This window comes from Schistocerca piceifrons, chromosome 1 (genome assembly GCF_021461385.2).
Source record: "Schistocerca piceifrons isolate TAMUIC-IGC-003096 chromosome 1, iqSchPice1.1, whole genome shotgun sequence".
Lineage (NCBI taxonomy): Eukaryota > Metazoa > Arthropoda > Insecta > Orthoptera > Acrididae > Schistocerca > Schistocerca piceifrons.
The window spans coordinates 453989692-454005696 of record NC_060138.1 but is presented as its reverse complement, the minus strand read 5'-3'; the positions used below and the strand labels follow the sequence as shown (position 1 = coordinate 454005696).

General features: G+C 44.3%; 1 protein-coding gene across 3 annotated transcripts in view; it reads right to left on the bottom strand.

Moving 5' to 3' along the window:
• The window catches only part of LOC124792313 (inositol-trisphosphate 3-kinase homolog), a 501596-nt gene that overhangs the window by 114946 nt on the left and 370645 nt on the right, over nt 1-16005 (bottom strand). Inside the window, exon 1 of one of the 3 annotated variants that reach the window (XM_047257933.1) lies at nt 8975-9079. The exons of the other annotated variants lie outside the window; for them this stretch is intronic. Within the exon in view, the coding sequence (XP_047113889.1) occupies nt 8975-9037 (63 nt within the window). The 5' untranslated portion in view covers nt 9038-9079. Of the gene's footprint in view, nt 1-8974; nt 9080-16005 lie in introns of those variants that run through there. 3 annotated transcript variants of the gene reach the window in all.

Genomic DNA, 16005 nt, shown 5'->3' with positions numbered 1-16005 from the left:
GAATTCAGGAAAGGATTTGATACTGTCCCGCATTACCCTTTAGTGAAAAACACACGAGCTTACCGAGCATCGGACCAGATTTGCAACTGGATTCAAGGCTTCTTTGCAGGCAGAAGTCAACACGTCGCTCTTAACGCAACAAAATCGACCGATGAGAAGGTAATTTCGGCGGTGCTCCAAGAAGTGTGTTAAGACCGTTACTGTTTACCGTGTTTGTAAAAGATCCACTAGAATTCGTCAGAAGCTCTGTAAGGCTATTCACTGTATGATGCGGTTGTCTATAAAAAGGTAGACACGACAGAAGACAGTAACTATTTGTTGGATGACCTACAGACGATTGATGAATGGTGTAGGGACGGGCAGCAGAACACGAGCGTAAATAAATGTAACATTTTGCGCATACTTAGGAAAAGAAATCCACTACTGTATAGCTACACTGTTGATGAGAAACTGCTGGAAAAAACAAACACTGTAAAACATCTAGGAGTAACTATACGGTGCGACCTTAAGTGGAATGACCATTTAAAACAAATAGTGGGAAAAGCAGGTGCCTGACTGATTTATACGAAGAATCTAAAGGAAACGTAAGTCATACGCTAAAGAAGGGGCTTACAAGGCGCTTGTTAGACTGATTCTTGAGTACCGTTTATCAATCTGGGGCCTTTACGACTGATAAAAGAGATAGAGAAGATCGAACGAAGAGCGGCGCCTTTTGTGACGGTATCGTTTAGTCGGTTCGAGAGCATTACAAGAGATGCTCAACAAACTTCAGTGGCAGGCGTTACAAGAGAGGCGTTGTGCATCTACATGTACATCGTTACTCTGCAATTCACAATTAAGTGCCCGGCAGTGGGTTCATCGAACCACCATCACAATATATTATTCCATTCTCGAAAGGTGCGACGGAAAAACGAACACCTGTATCTTTCCGGGCGAGATCTGATTTTCTTTATTTTATTAAGATGATTATTTCTCCCTGTGTAGGTCGACGTCAACAAAATATTTTCGCATTCGGAGGAGAAAGGTGGTGATTGGAATTTCGTGAGAAGATCCCGCCACAACGAGAAACGCCTTTGTTTGAATGATATCCACCCGAAATCCGGTATATGTCCGTGACACTCTCTCCCATATTTCTCGATAAAAGGAAACGTGCTGCCCTTCTTTGAAATTTCTCAATGTACTCCGTCAGTCCTATCTGGTAAGGATCCCACACCGCGAAGCAGTACTCCAAAGGAGGGCGGGCAAGCGTAGTGTAGGTAGTCTTGTTAGTAGGTGTGTTCCATCATCTAAGTATTCTGCCAATAAAACATCTTTGGTTCGCCTTCTCCACAACATTTTCTATGTGTTTTTTCCAATTTAAGTTCTTCGTACTTGTAACTACTAGGTATTTAGTTGAAGTTACAGTCTTTAGACATGATTGATTTTCATGTAACCGAAGATTAATGGATTCCTTTTAGCACTAATGTGGATGGCCTCACAATTTTCATTATTTAGGGTCAATTGCCAATTTTCGCACCATACAGATATCTTTTCTAAATCGTTTTACAGTTTCTTCCGTATGTTATCTTTTTCATATTCTCATTTTTTTCCAGAGAAAATTTATGTTGGCCCGCTTTTGATGACAGCTGTGGAAGAAAACGAGGGAAAAGAAAAATAAGAGAGATGTTAGGAGGAATGGTAACCGCCAATGTTTCATCTTGTTTCGTTAAAAGAATTATACGCTGCTGGTCATTAAATAGGCAACCTCAAAACGGATACCAAATAATGAAATTTGACAAACCGAGCGTACAAAGCATAGCAGGAAGAATACACGATTAAATTTGTAAGTGATATGGGGGCACACAGGGTGCAAAATTTAGTACAGAGAGCTGCCCTCTCTGGTACCAGCAACGGCTGTAATCCGGTTGGGCTTAAGTCTCGAACTGAGCTTGAATAACAGATGCTGGTACGTCACTGCATGCTACTTCAAATCTAAGCCATAGTCCATCAATCGTCTTGGCAACTCACAAACGGGGTAAGACATCTGGAGAACTCGCTGGCCAGGGCAACAGTCCAACATCCACTATCCTGAGGCACAGGAGGGCAGCACGGTAATAAAATGCCTTGCGTTATCTTCTTGGAAGATAACGATACCGAGATGTTGAAGCCGTTTGGAAATCATCGATCAATTTTCGTCTGACAGTCGTGAGGTCCCAATCAACATAAGATGCAATATAACGTGACGATAAACTGTAGTGTCTCTAGCCCACGATCCTGCAGCTGTCAAATTCCAGCAAGTGCTGGTAGAGATTTCTCCTCCTGACACGAATCTCAACAGGATGTCCTCAAAACAACCAACAGTCAAATGCGATTTGTTAATGTCAAATCCGCTGCGTAATCTTTTCTTATGTGCAGAATGTAGATGGCTGTACTCCTGCCTCCTTTGTGCAGTTCTGCTGAAATGCTAGTCACTTCATATCCAAGCATGTAAACGTTTCCTGCACGTCGCATTCATAATGTTGAAATTTTAGTGGCCAGAAGTGTTTTTTTAATACTATTACTACGTAATCAATACCTTTTTTCATATCTTAACCAACACTTTATGTGCATAACATTTGTTAATTTTGGCTGTTCTTTATTGTTTTGTGAAACGACGGCACAGCCCTAATCTCTTCTCAGATATTTAACCATTGAACTGCCGTTGCAATCAAACGCAGCATCGACGTCGTGGAATTTTAGAGACGGAGCATGAGGCCAGAACTGAGAAACATGGAGATGGAACTTACCTTGTCTAAGACTGACATTACGTCCTCATACCTTTTCATATCACTACTCGCTATTTAAACGATGTGACATGGTCCACATTTTCGTCACTAAACTCGTAACGGGATACTATCGGCTTCTTTCTCTTTGTCGCAGGAATTATCGTTCGTTTATCGACATTTAAGAAGGGCTGTCATTCATTACACAGAGCATAAATTTTTTCTTCGTCGTCCTGCATTTTCCTATGATTCTTTTACAACGATACATTCTTGTGTATAACAGCATCGTCAGTGAACCATCCGATATTGGTGCTGACCGAGGCTGATAAATCGTTTATATATACTTCGGTTTGTATACTGAGAGCATTACAGCTCCTATTAAGTTTCTTTGGAGCACCCCTGACGTTACTTTGGTCTACGCTGAACATTCGCCGTCGAGTACATGTACTGTGTTCTATTAGTCACATACTCATTCAATCAACGACATATAGGTGAAGATTTTCCGTATCTTTCGTTATCAGTCAACGACTTGGTACAAAGTCGAACGTTTTTCGGAGCTCTGTCGCTAGTCAGTTTCACGTCGACGTTAAGACCTAATCCACTTTCCGTCTTGATTTCTACAGAAGGACGTCATCATGCACAGTGTTCAAAATGGTTCAAATGGCTCTGAGCACTATGGGGCGTAACTTCTGAGGTCATCAGTCCCCTAGAACTTAGAACTACTTAAACCTAACTAACCTAAGGACATCACACACATCCATGCCCGAGGCAGGATTCGAACCTGCGACCGTAGCGGTCGCTCGGCTCCAGACTGTAGCGCCTAGAACCGCACGACGTACAGTGTACACGAACAGATAACGATAACTTATAGAACAGTTACTTAGCAACACTATTACCTTACAACACAGAACAAAAGTTTCTAAACGTAGATACCCATGTCCATGACTGGGACAAAAATGTAAATGAGATACTTTCATAGAGATAGATCACGAGGAGAGCCTTGTGTGAAAACACTCTTGAACTAGCTCTGAATATTTACTGCTAGTGCTGGGATCCACACTTTCTTTATACACATCTGTGACTCTCAACAACTAGGTAGTTGGTTTAGTTATATTCTACTGATGACGATTTTGGAATTATGACAAAAGCAAATTATTATTGTACAACGTAATGTACATATAAGGATCGCCAGCCTAGTTGTCCACGTACAAGGAACACTGTAAGACAAAAAAAAAAAAAAAAAACTACGCACACGAAGGAATTATCCGAATGGGAGAGCAATCGGTAGACGTCACGTACACGTACAGACAGACAAACGTACAATTTCAGAAAATGATTTATTCAAGAGGAAGAGCTTCACAAATTGAGCAAGTGAAAACGCGTTGGCCCGCCTCTCGCCATTATCCAAGCAGTTAATCGGCTTGATATTGATTGACGAAGTTGTTGGATGTCCCTCTTGCCGTGTGTGGCAGGCATGATGTTGCTGAAATGTAAGCTCAGGCTGGCTTGCCGTCAAGGGCAACAAAACGAGCGTAGAATATCGTCGACGTACCGCTGGGCCGTAAAGGTGCCGCGGATGACAGCCAAAGGGGTTCTGTTATGAAAAGAAATGGCGCCCTAGACCATCACTACTGGCTGTCGCGCAGCATCGCGGGCGACAGTCGGGTTGGTATCCCACAGCTGTCCGAGGCGTCCCACTTGTTTGTCTGTACATATACGTCATAGCTACCGATTTGCGACCCACTCGGATAATTCCTCAGTGGTGCGTCTCTGTTTTTTGTCTTAATTACAACAGTAATTAGAACTGTTGCGATTTGCCATAATGTTACGATACAGTAGAGTTGTTTCAGTTTGATATTTTTGCCCTTGAATCAGAAAGCGTACGGTAACTTTATTCACTTGCGAGATTTAGGCGTGGCCTTTGTTATCTTGTTGCTGATCACGTGTTGCCTCTGCAGCGAACTTATTTCACTGGCAGTTGTACAGTGGTTTCAGCACTGGCCTTTGGTGAATATAAGCAAAAATCGGAATATGTTTATCTAATATTGGCGCGTTTGGAGAAATATTAGTTATAAAAAAAAAAGCTAAAGGTATGTGCTTGTATATAGGACAACATAAGTACCACAGTGTTGCTACGGAGAAGCTCAGAGCGATTTTAAGTACGTATGTTGCTCAATGAAAGAACGGACTACTTCCTGCTGTAGTACAGTAAAGTATCATTAGTAAAGAAAAGAAAAGAAAAGAAAAGAAAAGAAAAGAAAAGAAAAGCAGGGAGCAAACAGATGGTTGGTTTGAACATTGCACCGTTCTACAGTGCATGGACCCATTGCGGGAAGGGCGGAAAGCGGGTTAGAGTTTAATGGTCTGTAGCCGATATAGACGTCATTAAAGATGGATTCGGTAAGGACAAGGAAAGCAATCGAACAAGTGACTATTAATAAACCATCCCAGCAATCACAAGAAGTAAGAGAGTAACGGAGAAGCTGAATCGTGATGGGGAGGACGCGGCTTTACAACGCATATCCTTCCGAATACAAGCCTAATATCTTACACATTGCGAACCCTCTCTCGGGAGTTAGAACACGACTCCCTTCCTGTGTCTTGACAACAGAGTCCGTCAACTGAACACAGAGACAACAATTTTTCATGTGCAATCTAAATCGGAATCAAATTTAACAAACACGAAACACTGCGAACAGTAGAAGGCACATTCTCTCAAGGTCAGAAAAGATGCTTGGATCAAGTGGGACTCTGACTACACAACACCGAACGTGAGGAAGCCATCAGGTGACTCTTCTGCAGAATTTATCGTTAGGAAGCATTACCGTCACGTGGTTAGTATAAAAGATATGCATGCTGTTGAAATTATTCCAGCGAGATGAATTAATACGAAGTTTACGTTCGTAGGTTTTCGCGCCCAGCATCAATGTAAATAAAATCATTTTGGGTGTTGCCTCATTACAGACCACTAACTAAACCACCGACTTTTCGACCGTCCCCGCAGCAGTCCTCTTCATGGCGACTAACTGATGAATGATGCGGTCTATCAACCAAAATGATTTTATACTATAAACGTGCTGGGTTTCCGGTCTTGTGGAGTAGCTAAAAGGGAGCGATTTTTGGATGAAATTCTTTCCCATCATCTGCTAAAGCTGAGGGAGGACGTTTTGGAAGAGTCGCGCCTTTACGACTTATAAAGCACAGTACGTGATAATGGACGGCGAACGTTAGGCAAAAATGATAGTAACATAAAGGGTGCATCAAGGAAACGTAATGGGCGTAATGTTGTCCATATATATTAACAATTTATCAAGCAGGAAAAGCAGGACTAACAAATTATCGCTGTTGGACGATCTTAAAGAACTGCAGTTCTCTTTAAATGTACAAACATTTAGAAAGAGGACGATATAGTTTCCCGCTACAAGATTAGCGGTGAACGTCATGGGCACGTCACGTCGTACACGAATTCGGAGACGAGCTGCTAGGATCATTACACGTCGTTAATAATCCATATGAAAATTTAGCATAAGTGCACGGGGAAATTAAGAGGGAATTCTTGGAAGAGAGAGGACGTTGTTCTCGCTAAACTCTGATGGGTAAATTTAGTGATCCTGTATCAGATGAAGACTGCGGCCAAGCTGCTGCCTCCACGCTATATCTCGCCAGGGATCAACAGAATAAGATAAGATATTACGGCGCGTGCACAGGCATACAGACAGTCACTTGCCCGTCGTTAAGTGTGCGAATGGAGCAGGAAACAGAATCTATAATATTGGTATGAATTTCCTTCTTTAATTCTAGTCAATGATCACTAACACACTTTCGTCAAAGCTATCGATTTCGGTAAATAATGGCCATCTTATGATCTGTCGCGGAAAGGAAAACAAAATACAAATGCTAGACAGTTTACATGTTGTAAAGAATAAATTATTGTTATTCTGTGTACAATAACGGTAAAAATTGCAACACCAAGAAGGAGTTTGCGACATGACCGAATGTCGGCAGGCATGATCTGTATCTGCAACATGACGTCTGTTCAGATTTAGCGCGAATCGCATAAGAGTGGCTGCACTAGCGCCACTATGAGGATGCAAATCAGGATTGCTTTGAATACACGCTGTAACGGTCATGAGCGTTCATTATCTTTGAGACTGGACGTGGTGAGTTGATATTAGACAACAATGCCTTTAAGGCGACAAAGACGCCATTATCAACACCTCACTGAGTTTGAACGATGTCGTGTAACAGGGGTACGAGAAGCTAGATCAGAAAGACTCGGCAAGAATGTTGCCACTATACATTATTGCTGGCTACGGAGGTCACGAGAATGTATGATCGCAAGAAGACCGGGATGCGGACGGATATGATGTGGCACTACCGAGACGGAAGACCATCGTGTTCGGCGTATGGCACTGGCGCATCGTACTGCATCTGCAGCGGTAATATGAGGAGCAGGTGGCACCACAGTAACACAACGAACTGCCACATTAGCCCTCTAGCGTGCATTCCATTAACCACTGCCGTTTCCGACTTCAGTGGTGTCAAGCGAGATCTCGCTGGAGGGAAGGGTGGTGTCTTGTGTTTTCTGATGAAAGCTGGATCTGCCTCGGTGCCAGCGTTGGCCGCGTGTTGGTTATGAGGCCAGTAAAGGATCTGCACCCAACCTGTCTGCATGCTACCAACACTGGACCTACACCTGAAGTCATGGTCTCGGATGCAACTCTGTATGACAGCAGGGGTACTCTCGTGGTTTTCTCTCGCACCCTGACTGCAAATTTGTACGTCAATCTGGTGATTCTATTTTTTTTGCTGCAATTCATGAACAAGATTCCAGGGGGTGTTCTGTAACAGGATAACGCCCGCCCACATAACGTTGTTGTAACTCAACGTGCTCGACAGAGTGTAGATATGGTGCCTTGGCCTGCTCGATCAGTAGCTCTGTCTCCAATCGAATACATGTGGGATATCATCGGACGTCAACTCCGACGTCATCCACTAATAGCATTAACCGTCCCTGTATTAACCGACCAAGTACAAAGGGCATGGAACTCCGCCTAACAACCTAACATAGGGCACCTGTAAAACACAATGCACGCACGTCTGTCTGCTTGCATTCTGGTAGTCACGTCGGTTATTAATGTACCAGCATTTCACGTTTGCAACGGCGTATCTCGCGTTTACATTAACTCATGTTCTTGCAATGTTAATCTCTTGAATACGTTACCTAGACAAATGTATTTCCGAAATTCCGTGACTATTTTTTGTGTTGCTATCTTTTTTCCCTCCGTTTATTTCATTATTTTATAATTAATTGTTTATAAGCTGTAGTGTGTCCAGCAGCTGGATTTGATTTCTTTTCCTCAAAGGTCTGAGGAAGGTGGGTCGAAATCAATAGCCAGCCGACGATTTGTTTGTGATCACTGAATGGACATGAAGAAAGAAATTCTGTGAATTCTGGACTACTGTCTTTTTTCGCGACTATGTCGCGGTTCGTACTGTACACTGGTTTGCGAAGTATATTTGTAGTTGTACATCCTTCGCTCGAAAACCGGAGAACTTTATAGTGATAGCTCGGAAAGTTCACTATTTGTTTAGGTTTCTGTATCACTCGCTGCAGTACTGCTTTGCTTCGGCTCTTCCCTCCGCTGGACGGAGCAACTTACCTGCGCCGCCAGATCGGGGAAGCAGAGCGTGTCTGCGCACTCCCAGAGCGCAGGTGCCGCCGCGGTCGCGGCGCGCCGTCCTTCCGCATCCGTCCTCTCGCAACTGGTCGTGTCCGGCCACGAAAAGGCGCACTCGGTCCTGACGAGCACGTCCATCGCAGGGTGTCGCCGCTACCTCTTCGCGGGGTGAGCATGGCGGTCGCTAGGGCGGGAAGCCATCGCGAACCGAACGCTGGGAGAAGCGAGCACAGGTAAGGTGAGCAGCGCCGGCAGGCAGCCCGGGGGCAGACATTTGCGACTGGCCCGCTTATCGTGCAGGCGCCTCTCTCACGGCGCTTTCGACGCCACAGATAGTGGACAATAACCGCCCGCTGACGTCACGCCGGCCGATAACGTATTCTCTCGGCCCGTCAGCGCAGGTCGCACTCTCCGGGCACAGCGGGTGTCGTAATGAAGAGGAGAGTCTCAGTTTTGAGGCGACGTATGCGCGTTCAGCTTGAACGGTTACAATTTACACGTTACTTAACGACGTAATTGCTTACATTCAGTATAAAAAGTTACCACGCTAACCTGCACACTTCCGCTGCCGATGTCATTTATGGTAAAATGTTGCGAGCCCTCAGGCTGCGTCATATTTCTCTTTTCCAGTGCTCGACGTTTCGATTCCTCTCTGCTGGCATCTTCTTCAGGTTTCCACAGGTGTCACTAGAAGGCTGAGCCATTGTCGTGTTCACTTTTTTGGGCGATTTTCCGGAAAAGATAGTATCAATATTAAAAACGCTTTCTCCGCGTTTGTAATCATTTCCAGTGTCGAAATACGGCACACGCGAACAGCGTCTGCAACAAAAATGATGTTAAATTACCAAACTTGTTGGATCGCGTACGGGCTTGTTTGACAAACCCGTAGGTAGATACGAGCGAGTTTAACAAACAAGTCTGATCATGTACTGGCACGTTAGCAGTGTGTGAGGTGTTGTGAACAACTGCTAAAAATCACGAGCGTAATAAACAGCTGCATCGACTGGAGTACTACAATGACAGTCTCACAAATTGTAAACTTATTTTTGCCGGCCAGTGTGCCCGAGCGGTTCTAGGCGCTTCAGTCCAGAACCGCGCGACTGCTACGGTCGCAGGTTCGAATCCTGCCTCGGGCATGGATGTGTGTGATGTCCTCAAGTTAGTTAGGTTTAAGTAGTTCTAAGTTCTAGGGAACTGATGACCTCAGATGTTGAATCCCATAGTGCTCACAGCCTTCATTTTCGACAAGTCTTTTAGAAAAAAAGCGTCTCAGAACATACACAGTGAAGTATCTGCAAATTCTGTAAAGATGTTCTGGCATGCAGCCATCGATTTTCAAAGACTCCTCCGTATTTGTCAGAGTTGTCGAGTTATCTATGGTTCAAATGGCTCTGAGCACTATGGGACTTAACATCTGAGGTCATCAGTCCCCTAGACTTAGAACTATTTAAACCTAACTAACCTAAGGACATCACACACGCCAATGCCCGAGGCAGGATTCGAACCTGCGACCGTAGCAGTCGCGCGGTTCCGGACTGGAGCGCCTAGAACCACTCGGCATCACGGCCGGCTCGAGTTATCTATGTCACGTTTTCTTTTACTTCCGCCATGGAAATCCGCCTTGCCTTGCAGAGCATCTTCCAAAGCAACAATGCTCTCATTCATGTGAGTGAACTGTGCATTCCGCAACAGCGTTAGATAGTACCACGTAACGAAAGTCGACAACACGTACTCGGGTGATGAAATCTTAAATGTTTGTTTTGGAAATGTTCCACTGTTACGCTGTTTTTACTTTATTTCACTGTTACGCTGTTTTTACTTTATTTACTTATCTTCCAATCTTTGCAGCTTGTTTCGGGGTCGTAGTTCCGCATTGAAGCAATTATTCCTGGCATCGGCCAAGTCGACGGGCAGGAATCCGGCATCACAGATGGCCACAGCCAGACTAAAATTGCATTGCAATACTTTGTCAGCTAAGGACGCGCCAATAAAATTATTCTTGAATGGAAACGGAGGAAATAACTACGGACAGAACAAAGCACAAGCCGTTGCGCCTAGTGAAATGCCTGTCTACTTCTTTCCTGTTTCTTCCCTATTTCATCTTTCAGCTGTGACATGTAAGCGGTAGTGCATTTACGACGAGACGACCATGCAGAAGCAAAGCACGACAATTACTCCATGCAAGAAACAGTAAGATTATCGCTGCCACAGGCGAAGCTAAATAAATAAATAAATGTCGTGTGACTAGAGCCTCCCATCGGGTAGACCGTTCGCCGGGTGCAAGTCCTTCGATTTGACGCCACTTCGGCGACTTGCGCGTCGATGAGGATGAAATGATGATGATTAGCACAACACAACACCAAGTTCGTAAGTGGGGAAAGTCTCCGACCCAGCCGGGAATCGAACCCGGGCCCGTAGGATTGACATTCTGTCGCGCTGACCACTCAGCTACCGAGGACAGACAGGCGAAGCTGTAAGCTCGTCAGCACGAGGTTGAACCATCTGCGGTATGCAATGACGAAATGGTTTGGTTTCCCGCAGCTAGCGGCTGCGAGTTTACCATCAAGTCGTGGCTTTATGGGCTGCGAGACGCTACGCTACGACATAAAACGAGCTGTGGGCTGTAGACCGGAGCGTGTTACACGACTTACCAAATAAACAGGGGAGCGGGCGCCATGTGGAGTGGACGATGAAGGTCGCGCCTCCACTGACTCACAACAACACGCGGCCGCTCATCGCTTGCCGGAGACACAAACCAAACAGCAGATAGTCGGCAGGATGTCAACAGCCCAGTTATCATGTCACGACGATTACATCTGAATATTTTTTGTTAGCTGGTGAACTAACAAAATTTATTATTCTAGTAAGTTTATACGTAAAACAGGTATTTAGTTTGTAACGAAGGAACACAAGGCGAACGAAGTAAAAGTTGAGTAGGCGGAAGTGTAAAACAATCCTCCTTCCTTAATTCTTACACAATTGCTCATCAGGTTCCCCTTGTAGCCTCAGAAATCTGTTACAGCTTTCTGCGGCAGTAAACGGAATGTTCGCGACCTTTACCAAGAGCCTCTTAACAGTCGGTCTACATGTGTTGTATGTCGTTTCATAGTTCCTTGAGAAGCCTCTCTGCCCTCTTTCGCATGTAATAAAACACTTGAAGGGACACTACCGTGAACGAGACTCTGCAGTTGATGCTCTTCGGGGACATGGAGACCTGGAAAGGGGACCTCTCAACAAATGTGCCATCTTCTTATACTCAGCGAATTCACTGTCGAAGCAAAGTGTCGTCAACATGAGACAGAGTAATGCTATTTCAGGACAAAAGCACAGTGAGTTATACGTACCATGGCATATCTCCTCTGAGCACTGCGGCGGGATGAAGCTACCCGTACCAAATTCCGAACTACTGGGCAGTGATCGTGACATATTGATTTCTTGCCCAGCGAGACGTGTCAGCCCGTGTGAAGTGCTCGTAAAGCACAAATTTCAGAATGCGATTCTTAAATTAGTGTATTCTATACTCAGTCAGGAAGACAATTTCTAGTCTAACACTAACGTTGTCCTTTATATTAGCTAATAATGTGACAAAACTTATCAAAAAATTTTGCTATATCAAGCTCTCTCCATAAATTATTAAAGACGAACTTTTAGTGTGGGCTCAGACTAGATAGCTCATCAAGTTACTTCATAAATGTCTGATTTAATATTTTAATTCTCGTCAGTATTTCATGAAGGAAGCTACACCATCATCTGCTGTGGAGAAAACAAGTTGCTACTCGCTTCGATTTATACATGCGAACCTCTTTTGGCACTGGTCAAATATTCTGATGCATTACACATATACTTAGCTTAATATTAAGCTAAACAGTCAAGTATTGGTGTTGTTATTACACGTCATTAAACATTTTTCTTTTCGCTACACATCTGTATTTTCGTTGTATAAGGGGGAAATACATTTCTTGTAAGACCTGCCAAGTTATTCTTAAAATGCTCATATCGCAAGTCCGACAAAAACTTTCTTCCTGCATAGATAAAAACAATAGCCTACAGACAAGTATGTTTTCATCCATAAATAAATGTGGATAAAAACAACAGCCTTCAGACACGGTCTTCGTCTGTGCACCAAAGATGCTTTCAGCAGGTTTACAATGTGAGCATGTTATGAATAACTTAGGAAGGTCTTACAACAGTGGTAGTCAACCTGGACCCTGCCGCCCATTAGTGGACGGCCCAGCTTTCGTGGTGGTCGGTAGCCGATAGGAGCATTAAAAAGATTTTCATTAGGTTTTCGTAAATTTTGACATAAAGTATTAGGGAAGTAATTATATGGTTTAACTTGTTGTAACTCTGCCTTACTGGTTTTATAAAGTAAAGTTACTTCACTACTTTTAAAATCATGTGTAGTACTGGTGAGCGATTAGAAAATTTTACTAATGACAGAGATACAGATTTTGCCGGTAGGTGAAAAAGGTAGGCTACTCCTGTCTTACAAGAAGCACCTTTTGTAACGAAAGTACGAATGTATGCAGATAACAACATTTATGCATGACAAGTAATAACAACACTGATGCTTGCCTCTTTATCTTAATAGGGTGTACACAAAATCCGGGAACACTTTCAATTATTTATGGCACAAGAACCAAACACTGTACAGAATCATACATGTCATTTCCAAGAGAAACCCTGAAAGCTTTTTTTCATGTATACCGCCACAGCGTAGTTTGGTAATTTGCCAACAGTCACCGCTAGTCGCAAACAGAAGGTGACAGCTGTTTCATGAAATGGCCTCCCCGATCACCAGATCTCACTCCGTGTGACTTTTTTCTGTGGAGACAGATTAAAGATTTGGTGTATATACCGCCTCTATCATGTGATGTAGCACAGCTCCGGGAGAGAATACGCGAAGCGACTGCCACAGTCGACGATGCCATGCTGGGACGGGTATGGCAAGAATTCGATTATCGTATTGACGTCTACCGGGTCACTCATGGTTCGCATATCGAATGCTTGTAAAAAAAAATTTTCCAGAGTTTCTTTTCAAAATGCAATATGTATGACATCTGCACAATGTTTAGTTATTGTGCAATAAATAGTTCAAAGTGTTCTTGGACTTTATGTACGCCATCCATAAAGGTAACTGTATGTAGCTGGTCAAAGAGCAATATGCTAATAATGTTTCTGACTGCAAGTATTTCCTGTTCAGTGGTACTCTATTTCTGCATCACCTTCCATGTGCAATACCTCTTCAAGCTGTTCTTAAATCCTCTTGTTTCACATTAATTTTTATTGTCATGGTTAATATAAATAGTTATGTTTTATCATATTTACATCCACTCCTGATGAGCGTGTGCGCGAGCGCGCACAACACACACACACACACACACACACACACACACACACACACACACACACACACACACACAGCCGGGCCGAGTGGGCGAGCGGTTCTAGGCGCTTCAGTCTGGAACCGCGCGATCGCTGCGGTCGCAGGTTCGAATCCTACCTCGGGCATGGATGTGTGTGATGTCCTTAGGCTAGTTAGGTTTAAGTAGTTCTAAGTGACTGATGACCTCAGATGTTAAGTCCCATAGTGCTCAGAGCCATTTGAACCATTTTTGAACACAGTACCCCCCCCCCCCCCCCACACACACACACACGGCTTTTTTCGAGGTTTAGGGCTAATGTTTTCTAGTTAGTTCCCTTTATGTTCATTTAAAACTTAAACATTTTTAATTACATTACCACTACACTGTCAAAGATGACACTTGCTATGTGTTTGTATCTCACTCTCGATGGGTAACATCTTTTTCAGTGTTGTTCACCAGTATTATACTCTGACGACGAAAGACAGAGTTCAATGATGTTCTTGCCAACCGAAAACCAGCCAGCGAAATAAATTAATACTTCAGAACATCTACAAAATTGTGCTCCTCATTTACAATTATGAAGCTGATCCACCAAATAGCAGTGGAATGACCAGTTAACTACCCAATAACGTCTCTGAATAAGACAACTTTGTTCTTAAAAAGTATATCAATTCAGAGTTGCTTCACTGTTCGTTCAAGGTACTTAACAGTTCCTTTCCAGAATTAAAGTACTATTGTCCTCCAGTCCAAATGAGCTCCAGTAGTAAGCCTTCGCCACCCCTGGTATACTGAAACACTTGCTGCGAGGTGCCTTCAGCAGCAAAGTGAACAGCGCAAAATAAAAGCGGAGGGATAACTGCGGAGTGATGTGTGGCAGCGTTTTTATGGCGCACGTCGTAACAGCAGCAGCAGCAGCAGTAGCAGTTGCGGGCGCGGCAGAGGAACGAGCAGGCGGAGAGGTAGGCCGCCAGCGCGGCAGCTGCCTGCCAGGTATGCAAGTAACTCCAGTAGTGGGACTTCGCTGGCCGCTGTGAATTTCCAGCTGTCTCCGCCAACAGTTGGGCGGAAAGCTGTGTGAAGGCACAGCAGAACATCACATTGCCCAAAGAGTTAATAACGGCGCAATCTGTTCACACGCTGACCATTATATGGCAGAAAAAAACCGTGGCGAATTCTTCAAGGACTAAGGTTCGATGTACAAGAGCGATTTATTGTCGTGAGCTCGCAGCGTCATTTTATCACGTCTTTTAGAGGCACACACGAATCATTGGTGTCATGCATTCTACGGCAGTGAAGCTATGAACTACCAGCGGGTGCGCGACAGTAGAACTGTGCTCCCAAACCACTGCTGCTTCGTAGCGATCGTTGTGGGAGAATCGGGTAGTCTACGCATGTTCGCACCCCCTAGCAACAGCTGACGTCAGCCTGCCTGCCATGAATGCCGCCGTCTAAATACACTGAAATACACTATTGGCCATTAAAATTGCTACACCAAGAAGAAATGCAGGTGATAAACGGGTATTCATTGGACAAATATATTATACTAGAACTGACATGTGATTACATTTTCACGCAATTTGGGTGCATTGATCCTGAGAAATCAGTACCCAGAACAACCACCTCTGGCCGTAATAACGGCCTTGATACGCCTAGGCATTGAGTCAAACAGAGCTTGGATGGCGTGTACAGGTACAGCTGCCCATGCAGCTTCAACACGATACCACAGTTCATAAACAGTAGTGACTGGCGCATTGTGACGAGCCAGTTGCTCGGCCACCATTGACCAGACGTTTTCAGTTGGTGAGAGATCTTATCTAGACAGGTCCGTACAGGACCTGCAACATGCGGCCGTGCATTATCCTTCTAAAATGCAGTGTTTCGCAGGGATCGAATGAAGAGTAGAGCCATGGGTCGTAACACATCTTAAATGTAACATCCACTGTTCAAAGTGCCGTCAATGCGAACAAGAGGTGACCGAGAAATGTAACCAATGACACCCCATACCATCACGTCGGGTGATACGCCAGTATGGCGATGACGAATACACGCTTCCAATGTGCGTTTACCGCGATGTCGCCAAACACGGATGCGACCACCATGATGCTGTAAACAGAACCTGGATTCATCCGAAAAAAAAATGACGTTTTGCCATTCGTGCACCCAGGTTTGTCGTTGAGTACACCATCGCAGGCGCTCCTGTCTGTGATGCAGCGTCAA